Genomic DNA, 16,481 nt, shown 5'->3' on the forward strand with positions numbered 1-16,481 from the left:
TGAATAAATGTTTTCTCACATTTAGTCTAGAGCTACAATAACCATCATAGCGCACACAATGCCTCTGCCTCTTACTCCTGATTTCTCTCAACATTGGGACAGAAGAGGTGTCAGTCAATAAACAGGAAAAAGTAACTTGCTTTACTTATTTGAAAAAAGTAACAGATATTTTGTTGTAAATATATAACATTACTTTAGTTACCTGAAAAAAGTAATCCAATTACATAACTTGTGTTACTTGTAATACGTTACCCCCTAGAGAGCATCACTGATTATAACAGGCTCATTGTCTTTTGTCGTGTCACGCCGCTCGTGTCCTACGTAGACAGTGACACAGTGTAAAGCATCTTTGTATAAATATCTTTGGATGTAATGTTAGCTATAGTAACAGGACAGTTTTGAGTGTCATTGTTTCTCAGGAGCTGGTGTGCTGCTGGCCACTAACAAAAGACTCTTGCTTGTACATACTCTTGCTAGTACATACTCTTGTGTACTGTATGTTCATTTTTTTCTTCCTCGTCTTTCATTCGTCATTTTCACTGGATCTTGCTTTGCTTCAGCAATGATAAAGAGACATCCACTCCCGCATTGCATGTTTGTGCATTTGGGGGCGGAGCAATGAAGGGAGGGGTCTGTTTCTTTGGGTTGATTTCAAATATCAACAGTGTTTCTCAGAAATCGCTTACTGCACCTTTAATACTGTTTAAAAGGCATCCAGGTACACCTCGTGTAGTTGGTTAAGAACAGAGTGTACAGTGCTGTGATATTGACAAAGGGAGACAGATTTGAAGAAATTAAAAATAAGACCATTTTGTTAAACATTTTTAAAATTCTTGTAGGCCTATATTTTCTTACACATCATACATGTTATTTTATAGTTTGATAGCTTTAGTTATTCTAAAATGTAGAATATATAGGAGAATAAGTATGCGTGTCCAAACTTTAGAGTCCAGTTCTAACTATTAACTATGACTTTTGCCTCAAATAACTCCTAATTACTGCTTATTAATAGTTAGTAAGGTAGTTGTTAAGTTTAGATATTGGGTAGAATTAAGGGATGTAGAATGTTTTCATGCAGAATAAGGCATTAATATGTGCTTTATAAGTACTAATAAAAAATAAATAAGCCAATATCATAGTAATATGCATGCTAATAATAGTGAGAATTGGACCCTAAACTAAAGTGTTACCAAACTTTTAACTCTGTGTTTCTCAACTCCAGTCCTGGGGTCCCACCTACCAGAATATTTTAGTTGACACCCAAAGTGTTGTTTCCCACAAGACCATGGCCATAACATACGGCTTTAACAGTATATTTAATAATGTACAAAATCAATAGAATTCCTTGCAGTTCTAGTAGTTTACCTACGGAAAAAGACAAGAAAACAGTTCTCTTAAACTGAATAAAACTTTCAGGTAAATCAAGAAGAAGAAAAAAGCAGGGTAACTCAAGACGGTTAGGATTTAAATTTGAAAAGTTATATTGTAACTTCTGAACCATTAGTATTCGGCTAAAATGTGCAAGGGAAAGGGGCTGTTTGAGAGAGTCACTGCAAATTACAACTGTTTGTTTCAAGTAAAATGACTGGCAGACATCCACGAATGAAGTAGCAAAGCAGCAGCCGAATGATTCACTGGAACTGTAGAATATAGTATTTAGCTTTGGATTGATGTGTATTTGACTAAAAAACAGCATTCTGTTCAAGATTTTTCCCTTTTTTTATTATATATATATTTTTTTTATATTTCAGTCCAGTTCCGAAACTGTAGCTTTTTTGTTTTACACTCAAGACACAGCCATGCACAATTTAGAATTCAAAAAGTATATTGCTTCAACCACAATTTAAAATAGCTTATCCAAAACAATAGTTCCCCCCTCTATCATACGCCTCCCATCCAGCCTTCTTTCAAAGAGCAGGGGAGGGGCTTGCTGAGATGAGTCCAGCAGTTCTCAAATGTCATAATTAGAATAATAATTTAAAAAGAAAACATTTGTGTTTGTAAGCATGTACAGTCTTGTTTCTTTCTCATATTAGACACCAATAGAGGGATTTTGTCACAGCACGTGTACAGGGTTCACACATTCAGAAGAAAAGGGGAATTTACAAGAGACAAGAGGAATCCTGGAGTGAGTCGTTGCGCTTTCCACATTCGTGGCGCTTCTCATGTGCTCCTAGTTCACATCAGGTCCGAGCCTTGATTAAATACGAAGGGTCTTTCAAAAGCAAAGTCCACGAGCTATAAATAAATTTGCATTGTGTTTGAGAGTGTGTTTCTCCTGGCACATCTGCTCCAGCACAGGGGTAGGCTGCAGTATAGGTCGCTCGGTGAGTGTTTAAGATGGTCGTATTAGCCTGGTTAATGGGGCTGTAGTCTCCGTTACAGGCACAAGATGCTGCTATCTGTAGGATTTGCAAAACCATATCCATCATAGTTTTGATCTGTCATATTTCTTGGAACCAGGGTGCACAATATTTACAAATACATATCAAAGAGCAGCCTGAATATTACTGTCGTAAGGTTTTCATAAAAAAAGAATAAAACACAACAATGTACATTAAACATCATCCTCAAAATACCTTTTGTAATGCTAACTTATCAAAGGTTATCAGAGCTGAAGGAAAGTAATTCAGTTATGTCATGCATGAAACTGGTTCCTACGATAACTCCCATTTACCTGCTTTGATACTCACTGTAGGTGGGGTTGTGACATCCATTGCGATATACACGGAAGCAATAGCACTATTTAGATATTGCTATCCATGCCTGTAGATGTCTATGGTTGTCGCTAACTACCGTACTATATCTACTCTAGTACCCTTCTGTCTATGGTGGGGTAGTCTAGGTGTAGTATCCTGAATTTTCACAGTGATTTGAAAGACAGACTAAATGCAGGCTGAGGTTATCCTATCTACGCACAAACATAGCACAACTCTCACACAAACACTCATTTGTAAAGAAAGATATCAAGTCGACATGATCTATCAGACACCTACATCCTCTACAAGGGCGTACACTTAAGACTTCTACTCATGTACTGTATGAATCGATATTCTTAAACCAAGGGAGAATTAAGATAACCTCAGCAAAAATCAAACGTTTTTAACTTGTGACCGTAGTTGAAAAAGGCATCAGAAATAGCACCCCTATTGATGATTGTTGCAAACCGGAAAGTCTTAAAAACTAAAGAGCGCCGACAAGTGGGAAGGGGGTTGGATTTACAGACTGTTCTCTTAGGGACCATTCACACAAGATGCGATCTAGTGTTCACAACGGAATGGAGTAGAACTGTTTGTAACCCACCATCTTGGGCAGAACATTCTCTACGCAAGTATGCAAACGCTGATGCGAATGCATGGCGAAATGTACGCTCCCATTGCATACCATGCATTATTGTGTTACTGTTGCTTTTATAAACCTCAGTTTTCTAGGCAGTAGATTTATCTGTCATCTGTCATCAAACTGAATGATATTATTCCAAGTAGCTGGCTACATATAAACGTTTATAAGATGAAATTTGCTCAGCAAGAAACGGCACTCCTTGTGGCAATGAGAATGCAATGTGTAATGACACTGAACCTGGGCTTGCGTAGCTTGAAGTGTCTGCGTAATTGCGTAGAGCTTTGAGCCTTAAAAACATGGCACTCATGTTGCAAGACAAAACAGAGACTGATGCCAACTGAGAGGCCAACAATGAAAAACAATAATGAGTCTTATGTGAATGGCCCTTCATCATGCAAATATTTTCAGCCAATCACTGCTCTCTGAGAGATGTCAAAACACCAGCATGGATTTCATACTCCATAATGCCCAAGAAGTAGCACATTAGCCTGCTCTACATTTGGCTCCTCATGGCTTGGTTTTCAGCATTTTTCATTTTCTCGTAAAATGCATAGTATAGACCTATGTGTTGTGGTATTTATGCCTGAATGCTGGGTCCTATGGCAGAGATATTGCACAAGAAAACATAGTCTGTGAATCCATGACAGAGAGAGAGGTGCTTTCTAGCAAAGTCAGGATGCATTTTGCCTTCCAAGGATTTGATCTGTTTAATACAATAGCAAAGTGGCTTCTGTATCAAATATTTTGAGGAAATCTTATGAAACATTTCAAGTCCAAGTTACATTTAACCCCCAAATCACAATAAATATGAAATTATATTTTGCTTAAAGAAAATGAAGCCTGTTTTAGGAACCATTAAGATTTATTGAATTTTTATCTAAAGATGATATTAAAAGGAAAAACTCTCTTAATATTTATAATTCTTATTACTATAATGAAAAAATATTCTCCCAATTTGAAAAAATGAAGAATTTAAACTGTAAAGTAAATATTTTGATCATGCGTTTAATTTATGATGATTTAAATGGATGAAAAAACTTATATTACAGTGTTTCTACTGTAACACAGTTATAAACCATTTATTACAGTAATGAGCAAAAAAAAACAATCAAAGTCAAACAAAAAATACAACAAAGCCTGCCTATTTTTAAGACTATTAATATTAAGCTTTTGTATTAAGAGATTATTACTTATGTCTTAATACAAAAGCTTAATAGCAATAGTCTTAAAAATAGGGAGACTTTGTTTATTCATAATAGAATTTCTCTTTTTTTTTCCTTCTTTTGATTTTGGGATTAAATGTGACCTGGGCATGTTTTTGTGAGATTCATCTTTGTTTTTATATGTCTCTTGCTCTCAAGCCCTCTCTCTCTCTAGCATACTATCGTATGCTCTCTGATTTTGCGCGCACACACAGTGTAGAAAGGAAATGATTGCTGTGAATAGCTGTGGTAGACAGTCATGCAGATGTCTTGAGGAGATCCCGAGATTTGGAGGTACACTTCTTCAGGCACAGGAAAAACTCTGTAAAACCCAAAGAAGGTTGCTAGTAATCCAAGACAGTACAGAATAGATTAAATAAGAGATTGGATGATCTACTGTAATCCACATCATCTTTCATTCCAGAGAGAAGGAACACAGGAGTTGTTTTTCAGTTTTTCTCCTTTCCAGATGTGTAGAGGTGAACACACACTGATGGACTGGTGCAGCAGTTCCATACATCACAACGTGTGTGTGAGGGCGGGCAGCAGGTCCAATCCCATCCCAAAGGCCTTGAATTGCTGTCAATCACCCTTATAAGGGCAAGTGCGTGTGCAAGCATGTGCTTGTGTTAGTGTTTGTGTCCAGATTCAGATATTGTGTAATTGTGCTTTCACACATAAACACACTGTACCTGCACTTTGTGCGTGTGAATGTGTATGTATGTGTGTGTGGGTAGGGGGAACACATCCTAGCGGCTGCTATTCTTGATGGCTTCCTTGGCAGCTACAATCAGCGGAGTCAAACTGGAGAGGGGCTTGGCAAGCTTCAGGAATGAGTGCTGTAAAGAGAAAGAACACATTTAGAGCTTCACTTTTTGTATCTATTTTGGTCTAAATATTCCTTTATAACCTTGTAATCTGTTACAGTTCTAAGAGAGATTGCAGATTTATTTTCAAGTCCACTTCCAGAAAAATCGTCTACTGCCTAAGCAGCAGCATGCTCTTCCAAGGGTTTAGCCTTAGCTCAAGACTCTGCAAATGGTTGAGAACCAAATCCTGATGACAAATTGCAAACTCCTGTAACTGCACCAAAATAAGCCAATCATTAAGGTAGTTCAAAACCCGCACACTCTGGAGCCCCATTGGGGCCAGAGTGGCATCCATACACTTCACAGAGTTAGGGCCAGTCCGAACAGAAGAACCAGAAAATGATAAGCTTTGCCCCCAAAAGCAAACCTGAGGAACAGCCTGTGTCTCTGGATGACAATCTTCAGACTGATCGTAAGAAACCAATCTCATGTTTGAACTTGAGACAGAATGAACTTCAGCATCAGCATCCCAATTGATATCTAGCAGCACCAAGTCAGTAGCTCTTTAATTGCCTCGTCAGCTAAACCAGAATGTTCATCCATCTTCTTCAAAATGTCAGCTTCATAAGCCCCCATAGTATGCAAAGCCACACACGCCTGACCGGCAGCCATTTAGGACTTGCTGATCAGGGCAGATGTGACTCTACACGCTTTGGCCAGCAGCAAAGACCAGAACATCCAAGTGGGAGCTGAGGTTCGCCAGAGATGAGTCTTTGACCACCAGCATCTTCACATACCATTGTTTCACCATTTTGGAAACAGTGGTGAAGTCCAAAGCAGCTAGATTTGTAAGCCACGCTGAAAACACTCATCCAGCTTAGATTGAGCCTGAGGCTGGGCAGATTCATTCCTCATGTCCCCAGAATGTATCTGTGAAGTTTCAGCTCAAAATACCCAACAGACCTTTTATTATAGCTTTTCAATTTTGCCCTTATTTGGGTGTGAGCAAAACACAATGTTTTTGTGTGTGTCCCTTTAAATGTAAATGAGCTGCTGCTCCCGGCCTCCTTTGCAGAAGAGGGCGGAGCTTTAACAGCTCGCTCTTCGGATACTCAACAACAACAAAACTGGAGAATCTCACGCAGCCAAAATGCCTTACATGTCCGAACCGGAGTCAGACACTGATGGAGAGACTCAGGAAAAAGAACTTTTAGAATGCAAATGGACATTTCTGAATGGTTAGTGGATAAATTTATGTAGTTGTTGTGGAGTTAAGTTGATTCAACTCTTTAAATATTATGTACCATTATGTTAATCTTTTGTGCAAATCCAGCATTGAACTAATCCTCGTTTGTGAAGCAGTCCGGTGTTCTGACGAATAATGCTACTAACACTATATTTGCTTTGTGCTACCTACTGTTTTAATGGGAGGTTGCAAAATTTGAGCAGGTTGCACAAATCTGGCGTAAAATGATTTGCGCAAATTTACCGACTTTCTTCGGCACATTTCCTTCATAAATGAAATTCAACCACGATGCCCTCAAAGGTGCTGGGAAGTCCAGAGCCTGCCAGGAACATTTGTAATGTTTTTTGGTGCAGATATTGTACATCTCCAGCTGCTACAGCGAATAAACAGAAATGGTGGACCATTGCGGCTCTGCATAGTATGAGGTACTGTATAATGTGTACAAATGAAGTAAAAAAAAAACTGTATAATTACTGTATTTTATACAGTAATACAGATGTCTGAAGCGTAGTTTGTTACCTGCAGCAATTCTTTAGCTGACCCTCTCCGGTCTACATCCATCTCTAGACAGCGGTTCAGGAAGTCTCGAAACACTGAGGATAGTCGTTCAGGATTTTGTAGCTCTGGAGTTCCGTTGGTTGCAATTAAATATAGGGCCTACCACAAGGGAAAAACATTAATGTAGTGGAACAATTATAGAAAAGTCTGTGTATCCAATCCAAGTTACAATGCAGCAAAAAAAAGGTAAATGTTCACACATTAATGTAATTTCTACCACTTTTATTTTTTCAAATAATGTCTTTCATGCAATGTGTAATATAGCTGTTTGTGAGAAAATGGGTGATGCTGCAATGTATATTATGATAAAATTAAAGTGTTTTTTGACCTTGCATGTATGTAAATCTATTGTAGGAGACCTTTAAAACAAACAGGGCTTGGCATTAACTTTTTTGTTCACCAGCAACTGTGGCTAGTGGATTTCCATTTTCACTGGCCACAATTTTAACATCGATAACATGGGGGAAAATTGCCATATAAATTGCTAACATTATCTCATAATTTGGCTGCAGGTATATTAGGCTGCTGTCACTTTAAGATCTGACGCATGGATCCATTAAACTGTTACACATGCGCTTTCTCAACCGTTTATGTTCACTTAAAACATAACCGACTGTGTTTATGTAAATACTCGCCAAGACTGGCATTTTGACATTATTTTGTGTGTATTTCAACAGTGAAAAAAACTCAGTCTAGTACTGAGAGGTGGATTTATGTGTGTGCACTTTGGTATGAGAACAAAATCTGCGGGAATGAGTAAAATTATGTGCAATATGTGTAATCCCAGGCTGAAATTCAAGTCCTGTAACACCAACAATATTATCCGGAGCAAATGAAATGAGTGAGTGAGGGGAGGCTATAGTTGAAATATATATATATATATATATATATATATATATATAATACAGTGTAGATATATATATATATATATATATATAAAAATTCAACCAAAGTGGCTAGTAGAAGTGACTGCGTTACACGCCACTGCTGAAATCCACCCACATTTGGCGGGTTTGCAGGTGTTAATGTCAAGCCTTGGAAACAAAACTAGGAATGTTTAAAATAGCATAGTAACATTTGTGTTACCAACTCAGATGCTTTACTACTTAGACCAACCCGAGATTTGCCACCTCAACAAAGTTAACTACTGAACTTATCAAATAACGACTAATCAGCGTCAGTTGTAGGAATTACTGCATTTGGGATTAGTTGCCATTTCTTGAAAAAGGATATGTATAATGTTGATTTATAAAGCTCTGTAAGGTCTTACCCTGAGTGGGTTCTCATTCAGGTATGGTGGTTCTCCCTCCACCATTTCAATAGCCATGATGCCCAGGGACCAGATGTCCACTTTGGGGCCATAGGCCTTCCGGGTTACGACCTCTGGGGCCATCCAGTAGGGTGTGCCCACCATAGTGCTACGCTTGTTCTGCTCAGGTGTGATCTGAGCACAAAACCCGAAATCCGCTATAGAAAGAAAGAGAGAGGGTTAAGACGTTGGTCTTGATGCATAGCAGGAAATTGCATTAACATTTTCTGAAGAATTTGTGAGTTGTGCTTATAACAACAGTAATAAAAAATAAAAGGAACTCACTGAGTTTCACTGAACCGTCCATGCCCAGCAGAATGTTGTCACTCTTGATATCTCTATGAATCACCTGATTAGAATGGAGAAAGTCCAGAGCCTGTAGACACTGTGAAGATATACACATCCAAAGAGTCAGATCAGATCTTCATAGTAATTCAGAGTCTGTAGGTGTGTAAATACGTAGTGTAAATTGAGTGTATTTGTTACCTCTCTGCACACTGCGGCAATCTGTCCCTCATCCATGCAGGTCTCAGTTACAACATCAGTAAGTGAACCACCTGCCAAATACTCCATCACCACCCACAACTCATCTCCTACTAGATAACTGAGACAGAAAGATGAAAACAGTTTACATTACAGGCACCAACCTGACCACTAAATGAGAAGTAAGATGATAGTAGCATGGTACCTGAATTTAAGGTCTAGTACATCTCTATAGGTAGTTTTCAGTATTTCAAGTTGGACAAAAAGTTTTTTAATGGCATTTACAATTATTCATATAGCAGATGCTTTTATCCAAAAAGTATTAGCAGAAACATTAAATCCAAGGAAGAAAATAATACATGAAAAATATTTAGAAAACAATTGTTAAAAATGACATTAACATTATGGCTATCGATAGAATAAAATAACCAATACGTTTTTGGCATTATCATGATTAATTTCACATTTTGTCTCTAAATATATATATTTTTGTCATTTGTAGTCCATTTAGTTATATGCATTTATTTTCTATTTTCAGGAAAGAAAAGTAAATGTAAACTAATTCAAATAAATAATAGCAATTTTATTTTTAATTTGCTAATTGCTAATAATTTCATATTAATAAAAACAACTATTTTACCCCAACTGTCACAATGTATTTGAGAATGCTTCCATGAACAATTTACATAGAAATGTTCTGTTAATGAATAAGAGCAAAGTCATTAAAATAATAATTAATAATAAAATAAATATTTAAAAATAATCATTTTTGTAATTAATTGCATTAATTGAACTCTGTTAAATGCTAACACGTCAGTTAACATATATTAATGTTGAAGGTTGTACCTGTCCAAGTAGTTGACTATATTGGGGTTTTTGTTTTCCCTCATAACGAGAATCTCATTAATAATGAGCTCTTTCTTTGGCTGCTGTTGCAGATTCATCTGTTTAATGGCCACCTGAACAGAGTAAAAGGGAGAGAGGTCAGCAAAGGGCAGGAGGCCATGTGGAGGCTTTCTTCAGATCGAAACATAATCTGATTTACCTCTTGTCCTGTGGCAATGTCAATAGCTGTGTATACTGTCCCAGATGCCCTTAAAACACAAAGCGGAGAAACAGGTTAAAACTTTTCTATACTGTAGTGACTTAGCATAGACTCATACATTATTCAGTGACCAATAGAGGGCAGCACTGGATTTCTTAATGCCCTCAGAGATCACCTCTCAAGAAATATGTACATGAATATGGGTGGGTAATTCACATGTCCTGCTGTGTGATATGCTATACTTTCTAACATTTTTCTAATTTAGCTTTAATGACCTCACGTTGCTTGGAAGACTACATTTGTGTTTCTACAAATGCATTTGGGAGATTAACCTTTGACCTCTACACTGTCTGACCCATACTCATAGCAGTATACTGGGGTATTTACACAAGGCTGAAAAAAAAAAAAAAGCGACGCATGAAGATTAACATAATCTTACCAGTGTCATCAGTGTATAATTCCCCACTATCTCATACACACATATAGGAGTAATATGTACATAGTACAGAAGCTGCTGCTCTGCTTGATATATGAGGCTGTATATCTCCCTTGGAAAGTATTAATTGGTCATGTCAATCCATGAACACACACCCTTTCTCTCTTTCTAGGGCACCAGGCCACAGATTATTATCAAGGTGCATGAATTATAGAGCAAGGGTGCAACTGGATCAGGTGCATTCAGGTTAAAGCCACATGGAAACACCCTTGGACTGATCCTGGAGCAGTATTTGCTGCTCAGAATACAGGGACTGCCAGCAACTGACAAGAATATGTGCAGGTCTGAAATCATTTAGGCAGAAGCGCAATGGTAATAAAGAAATATAAACCAATTTATGTGTTTAATTTAATGATTTTTACTATGCAATAACTGAAAAGAAAAGAAAATAAAATAAAAATAAAAGTTGAAAAAAAAAGCATAAAAAACTGTCTACTCTAATTGACACCCTTATGCAAACACCTGGAATACCGTGTAAGAGTCATATGGGCTACTTTTATGATTACTTATGTCACTTTTTTGTCCATTTTGGAGCTTGACAATCACTGGTCAGTATCTAGTTTTTTGGAAAAGAACAGCATAAACTTGCAAACATTTGAGAAAACAGCCTTTTGTGATCCGTTAAAAAAATCATTTAGAGTGAATAGTTGTTTTGAGAGGAGGTCAGCTGATAAACTTATAAACACACTCAACTCCTCTCTCCCTCTCTTTGGCCTGTAGTCATTTCTTTATTCTTGACTTCTTAAACCTGACATCCAACCAATGAGAGGTGTGGTGTGTGAGTTTGGGTGGGTATGTGTGCACAGATGATGACTGTGGATAAACATACCCTTGTCCTATTTTCTCAAAACGTGTGTATTTCTTCTTGGGATCACCAACACTAACAATGCTTCCTGGAAGAAAGAGGAGAGCCCTGTAAGACTATATCCACACAGAAGCAAATGTATACAAACAGAGCTTTTGGACGGTTAACTGCTGAAGAGAGATGCATGATGAGTTTGGTTAACAATATAAATAATTGTTAATGATGGTCAGTGACATAGATCTGTTTGAGTGTGTGTGTTGTGAGTATTGCTGGCAGAGTAAGAACAGTAATCTCTGTCTGTTATAAGAACTATAATCTCTGTTTTAGTGCTTAGTGCTGTCAGTAATCTGGATCACATGTGTAGTCAAATGGAAAAAAAGACAATGATTCACAGAGTGCACACAAAAGAGACCTGATCTGCATTCCTAAACAAAGAAATGTGCATAAGATACGTATTGGAATTTTATTAAAATTTGGAACCAACTCCAAAGGATTCTAATGGGATGGAATAAGAATTATATAAATATCAAATACGATCATTTTGGGTATATAGACATTCCTACAGGATTCCTTTAATTTGATTATGAGAGTCATTTAAATTATTTTCAATGTCCTACAGGGGCATTTTATTTTATTGGGAATCATAATAATCATTTACATTTATACATTTGGAAGGAACTTTTATCTGAAGCGACTTTTAGATTATATATTTTATCAGACTGTGAACTTTTCCTTTGATGTAATGTTGGAATACAACAAGAAAATTCCTATTAGGATCCAGTAAGACTATTAGGATCCAGTAGGTTTCAAATTATGATGAAATTCCATAAGAATCCTGTACACATTTCTTTAGTGATTCTCACTAGGGTATTATTTCAAAATTTCTTATCTGCTATTTGAGAAGAACCTTTAAAAATGGGAACATTTAAAGCAACCTGACAATTATGTATTAAGTATTGCGACTAAAACAATATTACAACACAGTTCTGTCATTCATGAACTTTGTCCTAATTCCGTATCATACCACATCAATGAACTGACAATGAAGTATCAGTTTATTGAAATATTATTAATATATTATATATATGTATATATTTTTTTAATTTCTGAGTGGATGTATAACTTTTTAAAGGCTAAAATTTAGATACACTTTATTTCGATGATCCACTTTAGACATTCTACTAACTATAAGTAGCTTTGCAACTACATGTCTCTAACTACTAACTCTCATTAGAGTGATAATAGACTGTTAGGTTAGTTAGGTAAGTTGACACGTAGTTGCAAAGTTACTTAGAATGTCTGTTGGTGGAGCATCAAAATAAAGTGCTAACAGATATTAAGCAGACAGTCTACTGATACTCTAATGACTGCTAGTAAAATGTTGTAAAATGTCAGTTAGTAAAATGTCTAAAGTGGAGAATCAAAATAAAGTGTTATCAGGGTTACTGGTGCTCTTAAACCAAATATTGCTATAGTATCTTATTACAGTTAAATAAATAACATTCTACCACCACTTATGCAGCTAAAATCAACACTCTTGCCCACATACTGAGTTTTTCCAGTATTTCCTCATCTGTCATTTTGGATTTCTTTCTCTGTCGGTCAGTGTGACGGTACAGCGTACTAGACGTGTTCTCAGGCTGGACTTGTGACTCTGGAGGGGTCGTAACCTCTTTGACAGAAGCAGGAGGTGCAGTCGGCTCAATAACAGAGCGTGTGAAGATCTACAAAAAAATACAGTGATAGAGTAAACGCATAGAAATAGAATTTCATGTATGAGAGAAACAGATAGGGATGAAAGGAGATATGATACAGTTCTTAATTGTTTCTCCTAGACAAAAAGATTAAATCGAATAGAGACTTTAATGGTGTGTTTACACTTGTAGTTTGGTTCTCTTGGTTCTTTTGGTCTGGACCAAAAAAGAAAATGATACAATTAGTTCTGGTTTGCTTAGCGTTCACAGTTATTTTTAAAGTCACCATTAACCAAAAGTTGCAACCAACTTTACAAAAGTAGCCTATTGTGACGTATTTCCAATTGAGGCAGAATACTGAATGAGAAAAATAGAGGGCGTGGCTTGTTTTTTCCTGCTGGGGAATGATTGGATCTAGAAAAGTGGGCGTTCCATTCAGCTCACTGTAAAAGCTCGCAGCAGACTGACAGTTGGAGGGGACATTCAACCCAAGCCGTCAAATTGACATCATCAGAGAAGGAAGGTCATTCTTGTGGGGAAGTACATTTTCAGAATTTTTTGATCAAAGATTGCAAAGACAAAAGAAAAAAAAATGTAATCAGCTTGCATGGATGAACTGTTCTCCACAAGATTAGTAATGTGCACTAACAAAGTAAATAGGGTCAACTTTGATTACATGCCGACTTTAACACTGAACCTAAAGATACAAAACAAAAGGCATAAAGATAAGGCTTTTTTGACATATATTTCGTGACGGATCTTACCAAACATTCAAAACATTGCTGTGTGCTAAAAGCACTCATTGTATGTGTGTACATATGGTGATATTTTTGCCAGCTGAGAACTCGTGAAAAGCTCATAAAATGTGTAAAGGAGTTAAAACAGTGCCAGGAATTCCTCCGTTACACACACACGAGTGAAGATCTGCTGCGAGGAGACGTGGTTCTGACACTAATACTGAACTGTATTGGGAAACATAGCTTCATATGATGACTGGGTATCCTTGAGCATTCTGTCCTTTTTAGGGTTGCATCTTGTGACATCACATCCTGTTTGTTTAGATGTCTTTGGTCTATGTTGCATTCATATTTCAGTTGAACCGCACCAAAGTTCATTTGGAAGCGGACCAGAACCCCATGAAAACGTGGGTCTCGGTCCGCTTGTTTGGTGTGCACCAGGGTTCGGATGGCAGTATTCAAACTTATTAAAATGAATCGCACTAATAGAGCAATCACAAGAGTTTGCTTTAATTGAACCAAACCTGCCAAGTGTGAACACACCAAGTCTCCCACTTCTCTGATTTTTCTCCTGAGAAAGTATTCTAGTAATCTAACATCTCCAGAATTATTTAACATGTATTTGTTCATAAAAAAAAAAAAAAAAAAAAATGCTGTACTAACAGATTTGGTGTGCTCAGGCCGTGGAGCGATGATGGGTGGAACCTCATCATCCTCCTCCTCATCTTCTTCTTCCTCTTCATCTTCCTCTTCCTCGTCTTCTTCTTCAGACACCGGAGGTGCAATAGGAGGTTCAGAAGTTGTCTTAGCCCCTTGCTGCGCTCCCACACAGACACACACGAGTAGAGTGCAAACAGGGTTGAGCACTTGATCCACAATTAATTAATATCACAAATTCATCCCTGTACTGCTCATTTGAAGCCTTCATAACTAGTGCATTTTAAACAAGAGAGCAATGTTCTACATATATAATTCAAGCTGTCATGTGTAGGCCTGTAATACTTTGTACTTCAACTAGATGGAACTGGAATAAATACTTGACTCTTGCGATCCCAATCGGACTTATGAAAGCTGCCTGAATCATAATCATGCACTGCTCACTGTTGGCCAGAGGAGAACTGGCCCCCCGACTGAGCCTGGTTTCTCCCAAGGTTTTTTTCTCCATTTTAACACCTGTTTGCCACCTGATGTCACCTGTTGGAGTTTGGGTTCCTTGCCGCTGTTGCCTTTGGCTTGCTTAGTTGGGGACACTTGACATTTGATATTCAACAGTGTTTTGATCTGCCTGCATCGACACCATTGTATGTGAACTGAACTGAGCTGGATGATGACATCACTGTTTACTCCAGTGCTGATATAGATAAATTAACTAAATTAATAATTATTGATTCTTACAACAGAATGAATCAGTACTGAATTTACTTAAGATGGACAATGACACCATTTTCTTTAAGAGCTTCTGTGCAGCCAAAAATTATATACCAGTTATCACTGTAAAGCTGCTTTGACACAATCTGCATTGTAAAAAGCGCTATATAAATAAAGGTGACTTGACTTGACTCATTTCTACGGAGCCCCTAAAGGGACGTGGTGGTGGAAAAAAATTGGGATGGGAGGAAAAACGTTTTTTCAAATCTTTTGTGTTCCCTCGCAAAACTTTTGCGTTCCCCCGAGAAACTTTGTGTTCCCTTGCAAAACTTTTGCATTCCCACGCAAAGATATTTGTGTTCCCTCGCAAAACTTTTGCATTCCCACGCAAAGATATTTGCGTTCCCTCGCAAAACTTTTGTGTTCCCACGCAAAGATATTTGCGTTCCCTCGCAAAGATATTATCGTTCCCTTATACGATAATATCTTTGCGTTCCCTCACAAAGATATTATCATTCCCTTGCTGTGAGCTCGGACAAACAAACTTCCTCTTTAATGTCCCGCTGGCTGGCAGTAGTGTTTCAGTCAGCTCCATACGTTAATAATTCACACAAATAATGCGCGACTCATAGAGTTTGAACTTGTTGGACTCAAATATAAAGAAATGCACTCAGTGCTTAACTCAAGGAGTTCAGTAAAGTTGCCGATATATTCACCGATAACTTGTGAGCTAAACGATGTTAAAACACAAATGCAGCTATTTCCAATCATAGTAACCTAGACAACGAGCTACAACAACCCAATTTTTCTCAAATGTGCTTTATAATATATAAATCAGTCTCTATGAGCAGGCGGCGGAGAGACACGTCTGAAGGGACCGTCTGAAAAGTGCAAAACCCAAAACCCTTTTGCTCATTCTATATTATGAAAAAAACAAATACTCAATAACTTCACTGTAACACACTGTACTGTCACCAAATTCAGTTAACACATTACTGCTCTCCTGCTGGTTATAGGTAGCCTACTACAACACTTAGTTTGGCAAGTAGCACATAAAGGCCTTTACACAAATGATGTTGGTACGCAGCTTACATATAACAGCTTTTGCATGATAATTGCTTACTGAATATGTTATTGATTTTGTTTCATAATAAATAATCATAAAAGTTATGCTTTTTTTTTTTTTTTTTTTATCAAACTAAGTGCTCCAGTACAACCAGCAGGAGAGCAGTGACGTATGAACTAAATTTGGTGACAGTACAGTGTGTTACAGTGAAGTTATTGAGTATTTTTCATAATATAAAACAAAGCCACTTCAGCAAAAGAGTTTTAGGTTTTGCACTTTTCAGACGGTCCCCTCAGACTTGTCTCTCTGCCACCTGCTCAA

The 16,481-nt window shown here is 37.4% G+C and overlaps 1 protein-coding gene across 2 annotated transcripts in view; it reads right to left on the bottom strand.

The window, feature by feature from the left end:
• Positions 1 to 1,695: 1,695 nt before the first annotated feature.
• Positions 1,696 to 16,481, bottom strand: part of LOC127513427 (serine/threonine-protein kinase PAK 3) — a 51,794-nt gene continuing 37,008 nt past the window's right edge. For both annotated transcript variants that reach the window (XM_051895185.1, XM_051895184.1), the window contains 10 exons: positions 14,390 to 14,542; positions 12,845 to 13,019; positions 11,320 to 11,383; positions 9,995 to 10,043; positions 9,796 to 9,908; positions 8,953 to 9,070; positions 8,752 to 8,851; positions 8,428 to 8,624; positions 7,119 to 7,256; positions 1,696 to 5,383 (listed from right to left, as the gene is read on the bottom strand). In XM_051895185.1, the coding sequence (XP_051751145.1) occupies positions 5,294 to 5,383; positions 7,119 to 7,256; positions 8,428 to 8,624; positions 8,752 to 8,851; positions 8,953 to 9,070; positions 9,796 to 9,908; positions 9,995 to 10,043; positions 11,320 to 11,383; positions 12,845 to 13,019; positions 14,390 to 14,542 (1,197 nt within the window). In that variant the 3' untranslated portion in view covers positions 1,696 to 5,293. The remainder of the gene's footprint in view (positions 5,384 to 7,118; positions 7,257 to 8,427; positions 8,625 to 8,751; positions 8,852 to 8,952; positions 9,071 to 9,795; positions 9,909 to 9,994; positions 10,044 to 11,319; positions 11,384 to 12,844; positions 13,020 to 14,389; positions 14,543 to 16,481) is intronic.

Source organism: Ctenopharyngodon idella, chromosome 5, assembly GCF_019924925.1.
Source record: "Ctenopharyngodon idella isolate HZGC_01 chromosome 5, HZGC01, whole genome shotgun sequence".
Lineage (NCBI taxonomy): Eukaryota > Metazoa > Chordata > Actinopteri > Cypriniformes > Xenocyprididae > Ctenopharyngodon > Ctenopharyngodon idella.